Here is an 18,438-nt window from a genome sequence, read left to right as displayed (position 1 = left end):
AGCATGCTATTATGAAGATAGACATAAACCATCTTGATTTGCCCTTGGTTAATTGTGAACTCATGTTGTGACACCAACTCAGAATAGATGTGTCAATCTAGTTTTCTGTTCGTAGCCCCAGTGGTCCTACTGCGTGAACTATTTTTCCCCATTCGCATGATATCAAAATATGCCAAATTGTCTCTTATTCCTTTTCACATATTGCACATTGAGATTGAGTTTGCGACCATGTAGCTAATTTTGCCTGAACCGGTAACCCTGCATTTAAGACACGCTAAAAGAAAACTTTAAATTTGAGGTGTATTGGTAATTTCCATATTTGGTTCCACCAATTTGCGAATTGGTCTTCGTGATTCATGAAACGTTGTTTCATTATTGCACGATAAGCCATTTTGACCGAGAAGTTCTCCATTTGAAGAAATCGATGTCTGATAAAAGCATTGGGAAAGTTTTTATCACTGGATTTTCATTTGTTATTGTTTGCCGCCCTTCTCTGTTCTAACTTTGTAGATCATTTGCCACTTCTGCCACACTCGCCTGTCAAGGCCATCCTACGAAGTCGTGCTCCCTTGTTAACCTTTGTTCTTGATGTTGTTCTTGAGAGTGTTCCCAAGGGTCAAACCAACATGAGTCAAAGTCTTTCTGTTACTCCATATTTCCATTGCACATCACCCAAATGGAAGTGTCTATGGATGATATGTTACAGCTCTGCACCATTAGGTATCAACAGAATTTCATGTAGAAGAACTTAGAAAGATCAAATCTTCCTTACTTTCATTTAACATCACCCAAATATTAGTGAAGCCATGTATTTTTACAACTCAGCATTATTGGATATCAACACCAAGGACCAGATGCATTCCAGCTCTCAAGGTCTGCATAAGCCTGTGCTTCCTACACCAATGGGCATCTGTAGTTGACACGAATCCATAGGACACCCGATGTCACATTAGCAAGTACCTCTCCAATGGTTTCTTGCAATTCATCTCAGGTTCCCTTGTACTGCATCAGCGAAGGCCTTGTCAAAAATAAGGATTTTGCTGCAAGAGCAGACAATGGAAATCGATCTAGTATACTTGATGATTGCCCCAAGCTCACCATGTTAATCGCCAGACCTTACACATGCCAATGATCCCTAACATCATTTACCAAGTTATAGTGCTATCTTACAAGACATGGAATGCTCTGGGAAAAATCATCTGATGATGGAACTCTAGTTAATCACATTTGAAAGCAGAAAGCAGCAATATAAAATACCTCAAATGTGTCATTTATCACACAATCATGACAACATAAATACCTTTTCTTGATGAAATCTTCTCGACAGCTTCAACAAAATCCTCATCCACATAAATTATGACAAGGTGAGACCCATCTGCTTTGGCCTGAACAGCCTTTTGTTTAGCTGACACAGTTCCAATAACGGTGGCACCCAATGCATTAGCCCATTGGCACAACAGGTATCAAACTTAACTCCACCACCTGCAGCATGAACAAGGATTGGGTTTCCAGGTACAACCTGCTTGCTGGTGGGGTTAGTCATATTAACAGAGGGGGATAAAAAGACATACGCAGAGGTCTCTTGGACCATCTAATCGAAACTGAAGTTCAAAAACTGCCAGATGAGCATAACCCACCCCGAGATACCTGCAGAGAAGGTACTGAGCAGTCACACCTGAACCATATTATTTTATTAGCCTTAAAATCTTAAGGGAGAGGTTTTGCTACACTCACTATCCTTGCACAAAGGATAGATCAGAAAGTTTACACTGAATGATGCCACAATGAGGCAAATCTTGCTTCGAGTGCCAAAATGCAATCTCATCAAAAACCTGACATGACATTGTGGATTGCAGGCAAAAACATAACTTGTCAAATTTGCATCTCGAAAAGAGATTTGCAAAGTTATAGATCCATTCCTTGATTACTTTCTCTATTCTGTATCTGTATGGGGTTTGGGGGTTTCTGTTGAGATCAGCTCTCTCTCAGAGATTTCTTTATTCCATGTGGGACTTTTCTCCTGGTCTAAGTATACAGGCTGACATCGACAACTTAATCAACTAATCAGATTGCAGCTGTTCATAAGTACATATATGCAATAGATACACGAGATCTGGCTTTTCAAATGGAAGTTGGCAGCAAACCAATTCAAACCCCGATTTCATATAAAAGCATACAAGTTTCATTGCAACAGCTTATCATGTGTTTGTATTAGTGTGGTTTACAGCTCTCCACCATCTGGTATCAACACTACAGAACCAGATGTCTTTCGACTCTCAAGGTCTGCATGAGCCTGCGCTGCCTGGGCCAATGGGTATTTGTGGTTGACACGAACACGCAAGACACCTGAATCCACGTTTCCAAATAACTCTCCAGCATTTTTCAGCATTTCATCCCGGGTTTCGGTGTACTGCATGAGTGAGGGCCTTGTCAAGAACAAGGATTTTGCTGCAAGAGCGGATAATGGAACTGGATCTGGTGTCCCCGATGACTGCCCAAAGCTCACCATGTAACCCCGAGTCTTTAAACACTCCAATGAACCCTGGATAACAGCACCCACCAAGTAAGAACAACATCATATAAGAATGGTAAGCTCTGAGAAAATCATTCAATAATGTAAATCTGATTGATCACATCTGCTACTCAGTTTAAAAGTGCAATTGCCTTCTATAGAAAAGATACCAAAGTCAATGCCAATAATAATTGAAAACAGCAACTATTAATACTATTATTTAAACCATAGATAGCCATTGCATAGTAGCTATGACCACCTCCATTGTAAACATCCCTGAAAATTGGGATCTGCAAAACCAGAGTTTTCTTCTTTTCTTGGGTAGCATCCTTCTTTTTGGGTGGGGGGAGGTGGGAAGAGGGTACAAAGCCATCAACCATAGGGGAGCGAGAATCCAAGCTCCATTCTTCAAGCAACTCCAACAGAGCAACATTAGTAGTTCACCAAAATGTTTTAGATAAGGCTTTTAGATTAATGGTTTAATTGCCCAATCCAAGGGCCCAGTCTTATAACTAAACATATGGTATCTTTTGTCATTTTGCGTTATGTACTAGATGGAGTAGATGCAGTAATGGAGAAGGCCAAACGAGGCCATTGATCTGGACCAATGTTAATTTTCAGTGTCAAGTAGGTTGCACAGGACATGAGCAAAAGTACTTTGCGTAACAACATAATGCTCCAATTCTACAGGCTAAGGTATAGGGATTCAAGGCCTATATAGGTTTAGTGTTCTTTTCTATTTTATCAACTTGTACTCTGTATATAGTAGTCATTCTAGAAGGCTGGAGACATTAAAGCCCCTAGTTTACATTTTATTAGAACTCAAATACATTTTATATTTTGAAGAAAACTTAAGTTGATAACATGGTTTGAGATCTCAATCTTGATGGGGATCTCGGTTGAAACCATATCTCCACGTGAGGGTGTCAATTGTGCACTGATACCATTTTATCATACCAATCAGCGCCATTTAAACCGCACCATTTTCAAATTTGATCCGGTAAGGTTTCGGTGTCAAATGCTGTACCGTCGGTATATACCGAATACCGTTCCAAATTAGTGTATACTGAAACCGTACCAAATTTGACACCCTTATATCTTGGTTGGATTGGGCCCAATATAAGGCTCAGTCCATCTTGACATTACTCCTAGGTTGGGCCCAATTTAAGGCTCAGTCCATCTTGACATTACTCCTAGGTTGGGACCAATTTAAGGCTTAGTCTGTCTTGACATTACTCCTGGGTTGGGCCCAATTGTTAAGAGAAAAAGAAGAAATGGACCTCAAATGAAGAAAGTTCAGATTGAAACAAGCAATGTCTACTTCCTTCAGATTTGCATACAAAGATAGGTTTAATGATGACAAATGTAAACAACGAGCCTTCAAAGGAATGACAACCCTTTTATATTTGAACACCCTACACAGTTCAGAGACTGCAATAAATGAACAAGCTGCTCAATTGGCTCCTAAACAATCTCTAGAGAACAGATTGCAGGTGAGTCATCGAAACTAGATAAATCAGACAAGGAGTCATCGAAATTCGATTTCAAATGTTGTGTTGAATCAGTCTCTAACCAAACCTTATCCAACAAGGTGGTTCAGCTTCATCAACCCACAAACTAGAACTCTTAACTCTTGTGCAGCATCAAACATGTGAAGTGTTGCAATATACACATTGTGACAGATACAGCTTTCCATCACATTATATAACAGGAGAAGTTTTCAACCACAGCTTGATTCAAATTAGAAGATTAGAAGAATGGGTTTTTTTAATACCGAAATTATACTGAACCATGTCATTTTTCTTGTACTGATTTTATACCGAAACCGTACCGAACCGTTCTAAAAATACAGTTTTCATACCGTACCATATAAATTCGGTACGATACATTTTGGCATGAGAGCTTGAAATTCTACCGTACTGTACCGAATTGACACCCTTACCTCCACATCACCTTCCAGATTGAAGGATGCAGATGGAACTCTCTCTTCTTCAGCAAAAATCAAAGAATTGATTGGCATGACAAATCCAACTCATTGGATCCTCCTCCTCACTGAACTTGGGAAAATCTATCAACAGCATTCTAGGAAAAATAGGTGCCCAAGGTTCAATTGGTCAATCCCAAAGTTGGGGCAAGGGTGCGACCTCAGTATTGGTGTGACTGATTATGAGATGATTCCCCACGCTCTCTGCTACCAGCCACGTTCTCCAACCTCATATTCATTGCGGGAAGAAATTGCTACATCGAATCCATCATCTCCTTAAATTTGGCATCTTGTGCCACAACCACCCTGCCCAGATCAGCCTCCACGCATTTCAACCGTTGTTCAGTGGAGCCTGGCTCGGATACCATTTTGTTATGGTCACATACGCTAGATCGAGTAATCCTTCCCATCGAGTCGAAATTTGCTCATTGGCTACCCTGAGCTAAGTAAGAAAGTTCGCAGGATCGAGACTTATTCCTATATTGACCTAGACATGGTTTCTTCGAGGGAACCCACCTCCAATACTAAAGCCAAAGCTTAATTAACAACAATACTCTGAAAATCCCGTTACAAGCACCTGAATAATTAATAGCATATGCGAAGCTTCCCAATGCCTAACTTCTTCCTTTAGATTTGGACTCGCAGCCCATACGTTGACGTACCTGAATCATAACTAACCTACCCCACATGACTTATTCCACTAATAACCAACATGGTTATAAACTTGATGTAGCCTAAATAGGATGAGAACCAGCAAACCAAGATCCGTAGATGATGAGAAGAATAATTCGGTTTCTAGAACTCGGCCAATTGATTCAGGTGCTGTTTAGGGTTTTTGGGTTTCTTGAATGGAGTGCAGGCTCTGATTTAGGGTTATAGGTCTAGGGTTTAGAATATCTAAATATGTGTCGTTCTCAGTTTCAGAATAAAGATTTTAGGGTTAGGGTTTGGTAACTTAGGGCAACAAGGTTTTAGGGTTTTAAGGAAGTGAACAGGGCTGAGGTTGGGATCAAGTGTTGTTGGTTGTAGATCTACAAGAAGGGGAGTTCTAAGCTATGGGGTAAGGGGTGAAGAAACAGCAGTTAAATTTAGGAAAGATAAGTAGAACAAAAGCTGACTTGTTACTTACCTGTAACCAAGTCTAGTAATGGGCAGGGATGGAGATAGAGGCATAGAGCAGTGTAGACAGACCAAAACTCTGCTGAAGGAGAAAACCCTCAATTTGAAACCCTAGATTGCCTGCTCAACACCTGGAGATCCCTTACCATTGGAGCGCAGCTACTACACATTGATATCATGCTGCAACAAACTCTTTATTAATTGTATTCTCAGTCTGTCTTTTGTTGCAAGCATATGTCATTTATTTATAGCCTTAACAATAAAACCTGATAATACTCAACATCCAATGAGAATTCTATTATTGACTTCTACTTCTAATCTTAAAAGACTCTTTATCTCAACTTAGACTGCTCAAATAATAATTCAAAAGCAGAATTTAAAAACTAATAACTCTTAACTAAAAATATGCCAAGCTGGGCTCGAGTAGGATTGCTAACATTTCCGAACTAGCCTTGATATCGAACTGTGGCTTCATATGCTGCTGCGCAGCAAGCCTAGAACTTCCTTTGGAGTTCGTGTTTTGGGAATCCTCTTGGGGTAGGTCCTGACCTACGTCAAAACTCCTAAATAAACTCCAAGTGGCACTTTAATCTGAAGTATGTGGTAACAAGGGCACTTTTTATATATAGGGGATGGAGATATAACATATGCAATCAGCAAGAGTCAAACCCATGACCTCTAAGAGGTGTTGGTCTTACCAATCGAGCAAGCCTGCATTGGCATCTGAAGTATGTGGTAACAGCAACTATAACCTCATCTTTATTCATATAGTAATATATATATTTATATAAAAAATAAAAATAAAAAATAAAAAAGAAAGAAAGGAGAATAGGAGAATAGGAATTTACAGGAGGCTGAGAAACTAGACTCAGCTTAACTGAAACATCTTACGAAATCCATCTTAGTGTGGTAACCATTATGCCTACAGACTTCAAAGGGAAAGCAAGGCCAACTTTATCCACTATTTTCATTCCCTTCTATTTTGTTTACACTTGCTATATTTTCACTTTAATTGCTGTTTTCTGCTGCTTGTAACTGAAAGTTTCTAAATTTTTAGCCAGTTTACATTTTTATAACCCAATCCAACATCTTTAAATCTATCAGATTCACTTCTAATTTTGCCTACCTAATACAGATATCTAAAAGGTCTTGTGATCAGATTTGCAACCAGATCCGACCACAATTGGGCCAAGTAACCAATATTGGTCGATTTGAGGGTTACTGATTAAACTGCTGTTCTACATCATTACTGCTCATCCTAATCCTATCACTGCAATCAAATAGCTATTACTAGGACTCTTAGGTATGTGGATAACCTTAACTACTTTTCCTTGTAGAAAACTTGGATGGTTGCATCAGTTGTGTAGAGTACCCCAAACCATCCCACACGTGAAGTTTATGCTCCCTACAAGCCAGGGCAAGTGCCTTACAAAAATTTCAGTTCAAAATTTTATCTCAGTTACAACAATGGATCTCCACATAAATGGAATCTAAAGTCACTCATGTAATTTTCTTATACTTTGGCATCACTTCTCAGCCAATTCCCTAGAATACGTTATACAGAAACTTGAACAGTCAAGCCTTGTGAGTCTTCTTTACATGGATCCACTTGTGGAGTGGCCCACAATTTTAATCATACATACAGTGCATGTGTGCTTTAAGAAGGGGAGGGAGCAAGTCAGAGTATTGGGCCTTGCCACCTATATTGGAATACACAAAAGATTAAACATTTCATCAAGAATGCCCCCAGCTCTGCACATGAAAGTTGGAGCAGTATTGTTCTTATGTCATTTTGCTTAATAACATCTACATGGGGGCCAAAACCCACAAAACATAAAATTGCCTGGTAAAATCAGTTAAAAGAATTTCACTTTTCACTTGAAATTATTCCTTTGCAAGGTTTTTATATGGAAACAAAAATTGAATCATTATTGATCTAAATGTAGAAGAAAATAACAAGACAGATAGATACCTGGAATGTATCTTTTCCCACAGAGTCATAGACAACATGGACCCCTCCTCCTGATGTGATGTTTTTGACAGCTTCAACAAAATCCTCTTTCTTGTAAACAATGACATGGTGGCATCCATCTTCCTTGGCCTGAGCTGCCTTTTCCTCAGTTGACACAGTTCCAATAACAGTGGCACCTAGTGCCCTAGCCCACTGGCAGAGTAGAGAACCAACTCCACCAGCTGCAGCATGTACAAGAACCATGTGGCCAGATTCAACCTGCAGTACCAATGGAAGTCATACTGTCAAAGATGAAAGAAAATAAAGACAACAGAATGTTGAGGACCTTTTCTCTTGGGGGGGGGGGGGTTTGGGAGAAGGGGGTGGACGTAATGGGTTCAGAGGCTATCGTGTTCATTTCTATAATATAGATCAGATTATGCATGGTATAGTGAGTACGTTATTGGAATATGGAGTCATCAATGAAATTTTAGGACCCACTTAAATTTTAGATTTCATCTGAAACATGGGATGAATCCCTGATTTGTTTTCAGAAGTTAGGTGAACGGCTAATCTAGTATGAAACTTGAAGTTAAAAAATGATGAGATCAACAAAACCAACCTTGAAGCACTGGCGGAGAAGGAACTGAGCCGTCATACCCTTAAGCATGACAGAAGCAGCAACAATGGGGTCTACAGAAGGTGGGATAGGCACCACTACATTGGCAGGAAGGATCTGTTCTTCACTATATGAACCCATTGGTCTACCAGCGTAAGCAACAACATCCCCAACTTTCCTCCCAGTTAATCCAGGGCCAACAGCAGTCACCACTCCAACAGCCTCCATGCCTACATTAGATCACTTATGAACAAATTGCATCATCTAACCTCAAACAAGGTCATACAGAATAACATACTTAAACAGGAGGAAAGATGTAGACTAATATCACACTTAAACAGGAAAATAAAAATAAAAAGCTAATCCCGCATGCAACCTAATTATCCACATTTTAGGCTCATCAAAGTAACCTATTACATAGAAAACCCATGAAATCAAATGTCTAATCTGTATAGAACCAACCTAGATTTGCCCCTAAGCAGAGAAGCCCAATTTGGTAATGAACCTGCATTAGCATTGAACATGACCATAACACCTCAAACAACTCTTTAGAAGCTTTGTCATTGATCAAGGCAACTCTCATGTTAGCTTTAATATGATTATTCCTTACTTTATCCTTCGTAGTTCTTTCAACTTCCACGTCAGCTCTAAGTTTCTAACCATAGGTTTTAAGGGATTGCCTAGGCCTTGCCTGGGTGACCAGGCACTGTGGTGGTTCTAAGCATCTTGGTGCCACCTTCTTGCCTAGGAAACGCCTAAGCACCTTGTTTGGCATAGCATTGACTTCCTTTCCCCACCCCCCTCCTTGGACCTTGTCACCCAGATGCTGTGACAAACTGACAACTCTAGCTCACTCTTATTCTTTAATCACCTGTCCGTTTTTTTTTTGGGCACATCCATCTTAACATCCTCATCTAGGCCAAAATAGCTTTTGAAATATGACACTTCTTAACTACCCAATATTCTCATCACACGTGATATGTCATTATTGATCGTACGACAATCCAATATAACTTTATTTTTAAGCTTTAGAAGCATATGTTTGTCACAAAACATTCCAAATGCACCTCCCTATTTCATCTCACACTTTTATTATCTGTGAAATAGCATCTTCTGTGTCTCCCTCATTATTATCAACCCCAAACATCTAAAATAATAACTTTAATTATTATTTTTCCTTCTATGATAATCAAACAAGAAGATATTTGTGGATGCCCACAATTATTATCACATAAATAAAATGATTGAAAAGAAATCAAAACATCGGTCATGTTGCACCCCATAAGAAAGGTCTAGATGAAGCTTCCCTCCTTTCCCACAAGATTTCTCCAGTGGAACTTTCAAGAGATTATTTGTAAACCCACTAAGAACCATCCCACATGTACTACATACAACTTAAACTATGCAAGTTCAAACTTTCCGAAAGGACATTAATACAAATACAAGTGAAGAAGAAAAGTATCAAACCTGAAACACGTCAATAGTGAAAAGTGCTGAGATATATATATCTCAAATGTATTTTCCGAGTCATAATTAACTAAAAGGAGAAGCAAACCTGGAATGAAAGGCATTGTAGGAGCTTTGTAAACTCCTTTTCGGAAATACACATCTATAAAGTTTAGTCCAATTGCTTTATTCTTCACACGGATCTCACCCTCCTTTGGCTCCCCGATTTCTACATCCTCCCACTTCAGGACCTATAACCGTTAATAAGCCTAAGATAAGTTTAACTTCCATAATCATCAATAAATTTTAAAGGTCAGTTCCATATGAAGAAGTCAAAGTATCTAATTTAGAAATTAAAACGTTGAATAATCTCCACCCCTTCCCCTAGAGAAAAAGAGAAAAGAAAACATGTAGTAAATCAATTAGGAAGTCCAAAGCTAGAAGGTATTTTGCTATGATGTATGGTGTAGATTGTTGGGCTATTAAGAAGTATCATACAGATAAACTATTTGTAGCAAAAATGAGGGCGCTAAGATCAATGAAAGGCAATACTAGGAAGGATAAGGTAAGGAATGATCAAACTAGAGTTGGTCTAAGAGTAGCTTTGATAAATGAAAACTATGAGAAAATTGAATGAGGTGACATAGTCACATTCAACGGAGGCCTTTAAATGCCATTGTACAGAGAAGAGATTTAATCCAGATTGAAAGAACTAAAAGAGCTAGTGACAAACCTAAGAGAAGCTTAGGAGTGGTGAAAAAGGATATGCATGCCTTAGGCCTTGTATCTAATATGGCCTCAAATAGAGCTTATTGGATGGCAATGATCCATGGGATAAGGCTTCTTCTTCTTGATATTCTTGTTGCAAAAACTCCCAGAATTCGAAGTGATATTTTCCAACTTGAACCCGAACGGATTGAAAACTCAGGATTATGAATATCAAAGATCTGGTATAGGCTATTTGAAACTTCAAAATGCCAAAATAGTGGATATGGTAGATATGATCAGTCCAGACTAAAAAGAATATAACGATTATTTATGAATGAACCATCAAGGTATAATGATTTAATTCAAATAACCATGAGGTCCATGACCTCGCATTTCCATGGGACAAAGGATGATAATTTATCAGAGAGACAGCTTCAATCATTTGGGAATTTGAAGGATTCGTACAAATAGTATCTTACCCAAATCATCAAAGTAAACAAACTCGTTTCAAACTCAAAAATCAATTCTGCTTCAGTGGATATGATAAATTAAAATATCCAACATTATCAGACAATTTCCCGTCATTAATTGAACCCTCGACGGAGTGGGTTCTTAAAATTGAGTGGTTGTAGTCCATTTTTAAAATGCTACAAAATACATCTCAGAGAAGAGCGGTTACTGATCTCTGATATTTAAACCCATTAAACTACAACAACGACACGAAATTCATCTCTAAGTAATCACTACAAAGGCCTCTAAGAACTATAACCTGAGAAGCCAAAAGTAATAGAGAGATAGAGAGAGATACTTGCCTCTGGTCCACCGAGCTCATGAACTCTGATTGCCTTCACCATGATTGATGCCTGAGTTGCAAGCGCTCTGACTATGGGTCTAGCTGTGAAAATTGGAAGGGCTTGATCCTTCTTGTTCTTGTTGATCAGCAGTGGAGAAAGGGGCGTTCCGTAGCTAGGAGTTCGCCCTGAGAGGAAAGAGTTTTGTGGGAAGTGTACCCCTCGGAATTGGGCTATTCTAGAAAGTCCCATTAACGTAGACAAAATGTCCCTTCCCTAGTCGCTGTCTAATCCACGTTGCCCTGCAAATTTTGGTGGATCGCAAGAGGTGGGAACGACATTGGCACATTGCACAAAAGAGCATGGACACAGATGTCACTATGCATTTCTTAAGGGCAGTTGGATAATTCTGTGTGTTCTTACAATGAAAGCATGCCGCATGCCTACCCAATGGCAAGTCTGGATCACCTCTCCGGAGAATATTATGGTTTTTTAGCCTGGGTTAAGATATTGATTTGTTTATGTCTATTGCCGATGAGTTGCTTTCCAAATCTTAAGCGTTGCATGAAAGATGTGGTTTTATCATTTTTTTTTTTTTTTTTTTTTTGGTTTTATCATTTATGATATGTGAAAATTAAAGTGCAACTTAACTGGGTTTGGTGTTGGAAGTCATGACTATTCTCTACTATTGGAAGAATAATATTTCTTTTATGACTAAAAATAGATTCTATGTTTAACCTTTTGTTTGTCATAGAAGAAAAATATTTATTTTATGGCTATTTTCATAATAGAGACTCTTTTGGATTGATCCAACATGTGGTTTTGGTAGGTGAAAATCCTTAGTTCAAATGGAAGAGCACCTAGAAAGTTTCTAGGGTATGATGGTTCGATTCCATCAGGATTTATGTTGTTAATTTTGTTTTTGACAAATAATGAAAACCATTTTTCCGGCGTTGGTTATATTAATTGAATATTCCACATAAGGTGAGCTTCATTGATTGTGTTACACTTTGATTTGGTTTCTTATTGGTCTGATATGGGTAATATACGGTTACTAGAACTCTTATATGTACTGGCTAGTGTGGGCTAATAGGAACCGTTAGATCTTGATGGACGATCTAACGGATTTGCCTATATAAAGGATGTTAGGTCCCTCCTCTAAACCCTAATCATAATCACAATCACATCTGCTTAGTCAGAAAGGATATATCATCAAGCCAGTGAATAGGGAGGAGTCTAGAGGAGAAGATCCAACATCAAGTTGATCATAGAATCAACTTCCACCTCAAGTTTGTTCCTAGTGGGAGACATAAAGAAGATATTCCGCTGCGTTTCGTCTTCAATAGAACCATGAAAGGTATGCTCATCATCATCTTGTGTCATTATCATACTAAGGTGTTTTTAGTCGATCTATGCGATCTTGGATAGAATATTCTTACATGTGGTATCAGAGCCTGTATAGAATCGATTAAAGACCCATAGGATTGTTGAATGATGAACTTAGGGTTCTAGAATGGAACCTATGAAACTTGTGATTTTTTTTTCTCCTGATTTTTCATCGTAACCGTGGGGTTTTTTGTCAATTATTTTTTTTCTAGAAAGAATTTTGAAAATCTGAAACTATCACGGCGTAGATCTCGGAAAAACGAAGAAATTGATATATTATGGGTCACCATCGGACTTCGGACGCGCCGGCAATCGCTGCCGGAATCCGGCAACGTTTTTCTGGATTTTTTAAATAATAGTGCTGACGTGGCATTTTGAATGGGTCGGGTCAACCCGGCCATGACCCGCCTGGGTGACTCGAATCTGAACCTATCGGGTCAAATGGGTCGACCCGGTTGACCAGTCGACGGTTCGACCAATTGGTTTGGGTCGGGTGAACCATTTTTCTGTTTGGACCGGTTTTGATTCAACTTGTTTTTTTTACTCAGCGAGTCGACCCGAGGGTATCGCGAGTCAACTCGCTGGGTCAAGTTAACGGTTCAATTTCAATTTGATTTCGGTTCGATTCGGTTCAATCGAATATGATTCTGTTTTGTTTAAACCGTTTTATTGCTGGCCGAACCGGTTTTAAAAATAAAAAATAAATAAATAAAAAAAAAAAAAAAAGGGAAATTCCAGAATACTATCTTTTTAGTATTTTTTACTTTCTGACCAAACCATAAGGAATTTTAAAGCGTTCACTTGGGGTTATATATTTTGGACTATTTCGAACGCAATGGAACCATTTTCAAGACACAATTCTACCCCTATATATGTGAAATATTGTATATCATGTTTTGGTTGAGCCGATAATTGGAATGCTATTTATTTAGTATTTTTTTATTTTTGGCTAAACCGGAAGGAACTTTAGCGTTCTTTGGGGGTTTTATATTTTGGATCATTTCAACGCAATGGAACCATTTTCAAGACCCAATTCTACCCCTATATATGTGAAATATTATATATCATGTTTTGGTTGAGCCGATAATTGGAATGCTATTTATTTAGTATTTTTTTTTATTTTTGGCTAAACCGTAAGGAACTTTAAAGCATTCTTTTGGGGATTTATGTTTTGGACCCTTCCGGACACAATGGAATTATTTTCATGACCAAATTCCACTTCTATATGTATGAAACATGATATGACATATTTATGTTGTATATGTAACTTCACCGTTGGGTGAATTTTTTAATATGGATTTTTTTTCAAATGGCTTTGTATTGTGAGCATGTTTTATATGATATTATACAATTGTAAAATATATATATCATGCATGCCTTATAAAGGGTTTGATTGCCTTTTGGTAATTTGGAATTTTATATAAATGTATGATGTATTTTATACATGCTTCGATTGCCTTTTGGTAATCCGGATTTCTTCCAAACAATGTATTAGCATTATTTGTGGGTAACATAAAGTATATCCCAATATGAGAATTTCATGAGCTTGATTGTGAGTGACTGCCAAAGTGGCATTCATGGTTGGGTTTATGGAATGTCAGCCATATATAGTAATGGGATGTCTCTTGATGTTAATGCATTTTTATACGCCCAAAGGTGGTAATTATGTGATAGCATTAAGAGGGAGACATGTACAGCATTTGGTTGGGAGTTGATTAATCTAAGAAGTTTATACACCCAAAGGTGGTAAAATTTTCGAAGGTTGGAATACTCTCATGGACGCCGACGTATAAGGGAGTATCACAACTGTATGTCATGAATTCTGTCCAAAAGGTGTTTTCATGATGATATATGTGTACTCTTTAAAGTGATGCACTTATAAGTTATATGTTACCCATATTGTGATAATAAAGCGATGTACTTATAAGTTACATATTAAAGTGCTAATAAAGTGATGGAGTATCACAACTATATGTCATGAATTCGGCCAAAAAGTGTTTTCATGATAATATATGTGTGCTCTTTCTAGTGATGTACTTATAAGTTACATATTAAAGTGCTAATAAAGTGATTGAGTATCACAACTGTATGTCATGAATTCTGCCCAAAGGTGTTTTCATGATGATATATGTGTGCTCTTTCTAGTGATGTACTTATAAGTTACATATTAAAGTGCTAATAAAGTGATTGAGTATCACAACTGTATGTCATGAATTCTGCCCAAAGGTGTTTTCATGATGATATATGTGTGCTCTTTCTAGTGATGTACTAATAAGTTACATATTAAAGTACTAATAAAGTGAGGGAGTATCACAACTGTATGTCATGAATTCTGTCCAAAGGTGTTTTCATGATGATATATGTGTGCTCTTCTCGTTAGTCACATTTTCTGTATAACAATATGATTTTATTGAGATTCTTATAAAGTCAAACTTCAAGAAATTGTAGATGATGTGTTGTTAACCACACATTCTTTGTTACTGAGTAACTGATGGATGTGACTCATAAGAGTATAGAAGACAAAAGTTGATTTTTTGCAGAGGTGAAAAGTAGTTATGTTCTTTTACTGCCCATTAAGAAGTCCATCAAGGAACACTTGATGAATTGTTTACCCACTGAATGCACTGTTTTGAAATTGTTGAATGCAGTAGCGTAAAGATACTAAGTCTCATCTAGTGTTGAAATAAGTATATTTTTGTAAGAGTTTTTTATCATAAGGTGTGATGGTTTTGGAGGAGTTAGGGATTATTTCATCAGGATGATTATTTTTTAAGATAAAACTCATGATTCCTAATGTTTCTTTTATTACCCTTGCTATTATCCATCAATGCCCTTTGCATCCTCTACTGAGTTTGGAATTATAAAGACCAATACCTTTTTCCAAGAAGAAACTTTGTTCTTATGAGCATCAATACTCATAAAAATGTTCAGGGTAAAGACTAAGAGTCCGGTCAGACTAACAATTTGGGACCTGTGAAAACTTCCTTATAAATAAAGATGATTGTTGTAAGTAGAAGTTGCATTGAGTATAAGGTCTGGTTAACTAAGTGCAAAAATGAAAGTTATGATTATTTGGTTCTTGTTTGAAGATTTGATTTTCTCTTGTCCCATTCAGTCCTGGTGTCTAGATAGTGGTCTTTATTCCGCCACCTTGCGTATAAATTATTATTTCATCATATTTGTTGATGACCACTATTTGTTGATGACCACTCTTAATATGGTTTTTGTATTCAATTAAAGAATAATCTAAATCTCTAAGATCTTCAAGAATTTTTTAGACTGAAGTTAAGAAATTGTTAGATCTGACGGGAGGAAAGTATTATGGCTGATAAGAGGATGGTGGACAGTTTAAGGGAAAGTATTATGGCTGATATGAGGATGCTTTGGACTCTTAAGGGCCCATTCGCCAAATACTCGGAAGATTCGGATATAGTTGGTCTGCTCACTATGTTTGATAGTCCCGAGCAAAATTGTGTAACCGAAAGGCTTAATCACACATTTGTGAACATAGTGAACGTATGGTATGAAAACTATTTTGTCCAATTATTTTTTATAAGGTGAAGCCCCGATAACAACCTCTTATATCCTTGATCATGTTCCTTTCCAAATATGTTCTTTTTTACTCCCTTTTCCATTGCAAATTATTCATAAATCTAACTTAAACCATTTTTGCGTTTGAGTTGTTCTCCAAATCTAAGGTTGAATAATCAAGTATTGCGGTTGGAACATAAAAGTTTTTCATTGTTAATTTGTTTCTTACTCAGATCTTGTTTTACCATCATTGTTAAGACAACAATATTGTGAATTCTTAAATAGTTTTCTGGAGTTTGATATAGCCAAGAAATATAGCTTGTTCCCGGACTACTTGATATAATGAACATGAAAATAACATTGGCATTATGGTTGACCCATTACTAAAAAGTTGTCTTTAATTAGATTTATGATTGGGTGCAACGAGATATATGATATAGTTGATGAGACAATATGATGTTTGGGAAGCTTGTTAAGTTGTCCAAAGGCTTTAAACCCATTTATTTTAAGTGGGTGTATAAGACTAATAAATATTCATGAAGAAAGATTGTAAGGTTTAAAACCGATCGGCAACTAAAGAGTTTACTCATAAAGAGGAAGTTGACTAGTGAAATTTTCTCACCTATCTCTTCTAAGGACTCTTTTAGAGTTATACCAAATAGATGTGAAGATTGCCTTTCTAATTGAAAACCTTAATAAAGAAGTCCATGTCATTTAGCCCGAGGATTTTCTGGTTGATGATTTTAATCATCTTGGTGTAGACTCAAGAAGTCTAATTTGTGGTTTTAAGTAAGCTTCCAACTATGGTGTTTAAAGATTTATAATATTGTGACTTCATTCGATTTTGTTGAGAAACTTGTAGATCAATATATATATATATGCAAGGTCATGGGAGAAATTTTATCTTTCTCATTATTTATGTTGATAATATTTTGCTCACTAGTAGTGACGTTGGCCTACTGCATAAAGACCGAGCAATTGTTATTTGAGAATTATGATATAAAAGACCTTGGTAAGGCATCTTTGTCTTGGGCATTGAGATCCATAGGGATTGTTCATGCTATTTATTGGATCTTTCTCAGAGGGCATATATAATTTATATTTAAAGAAGTTCAGTATGCTAGATTGCATACTTGAGAATGGTTTTGATTCTCAAGGGAGATACACTGAGCTTATTACAGTTGTCCTATAAAGGATACTGAGAGAGAACAATTGAAGAAAGTATCTTATCTTGAGATACTTGAAGAGGACAATTGATGATAAGATAATCTACAAGCTTGTTCCAGACCTATAGCATTAAGGTATATATATATATATATATATATATATATATATATATATATATTTGACCTCGCTAATTGTCCGGATAATAAGAAGTCCATTTTAAGTTGTTTTCCTTGATGGCAGAGGGATAATATCGTGAAAAGTGTGAAATAATGTAAATTTACTTATTTCATCATATAGGTTGAGTTTGCTACATGTTATGGGGCAGTTACTCAAATTGTTTGACTAAAGAATCTCATCAGATAATTGACAGTTCTATTTTAACATTTTGGATAGACCCATCCAGTTGTACTATGATCACAATTCAGTTGTGTTGTTTATTAACAACAAGAAATGTGTGATCATAGGGTCTAAATACATGATGGTCGAGTATTTGACCACTAAAGAAAAAGCTGTTTGGTTAAGGAACCTCATTAGACAGTTGACTTTTTTTTTATTGTGGATAGATCTATCCAGTTGTACCGTGATAACAATTCTGTTGTGTTGTTTGTTAACAACAATAAGGGTATCACAGGGTCTAAACACATGGAAATTAAGTATTTGACTATTAAAGAAAAGGTTAAAGAAGGTCACACCACAGAGAGCATATTTGTACAGATAATATGGTTATAGATCCCCTAACTAAGGGTCCCCGCCCGACGTCTTTGATAGACATGCGGTAACTATGGGTTTAGGAGGAACCTTAGATGCGGTTGTTTAGTGGGAGTTTGAGAATTTTGCCCTATTGTGTAATAAGGTATTCTATCTGTACTTGTCTCTTGTATGCACTGATGATTTATTTGAATTCAATAAAGTTCTTTGGTGACATATTAATCTTCACATTATTATCATGTTGCATGTTATGAAAGTCTTAAAGTATGTGTTAACTTTAAGCAAAAGCTAAGGCATTCATGTATTAGCCTTAAGGTGTGTCATGCCTGTTAAAACTCGAGTTATAAAGATGACACGGGTTCGTGGGAACCATAATGTACATATAATCTCATTTTTTGTGGCATTGAGTCACAGGTTCGAACCATAATGTACATGCTTTCGTGGCATTGAGTCACGGGTTCGTAGGAACCGTAAAGTATATTCTTTTGTGGCATTGAGTCACAGGTTCGTGGGAAC

General features: G+C 37.2%; 1 protein-coding gene across 1 annotated transcript; it reads right to left on the bottom strand.

Moving 5' to 3' along the window:
* Window positions 1-1,674: 1,674 nt before the first annotated feature.
* Window positions 1,675-11,550, bottom strand: LOC149029417 (uncharacterized). Its single transcript, XM_089141857.1, has 5 exons — window positions 11,152-11,550; window positions 9,741-9,882; window positions 8,189-8,415; window positions 7,588-7,845; window positions 1,675-2,542 (listed from the first exon to the last, which is right to left on the bottom strand). The coding sequence occupies exons 1-5, from the start codon at window positions 11,380-11,382 to the stop codon at window positions 2,222-2,224; spliced, it is 1,179 nt and encodes a 392-aa protein (XP_088997983.1). The 5' UTR covers window positions 11,383-11,550; the 3' UTR covers window positions 1,675-2,221.
* Between the last annotated feature and the right edge of the window lie 6,888 nt (window positions 11,551-18,438).

This window comes from Hakea prostrata, chromosome 1 (assembly GCF_041222555.1).
Source record: "Hakea prostrata isolate BN-2017 chromosome 1, UWA_Hpros_2, whole genome shotgun sequence".
Lineage (NCBI taxonomy): Eukaryota > Viridiplantae > Streptophyta > Magnoliopsida > Proteales > Proteaceae > Hakea > Hakea prostrata.
The sequence above is the reverse complement of the archived record's forward strand: the minus strand, read 5'-3'. Positions and strand labels throughout refer to the sequence as shown.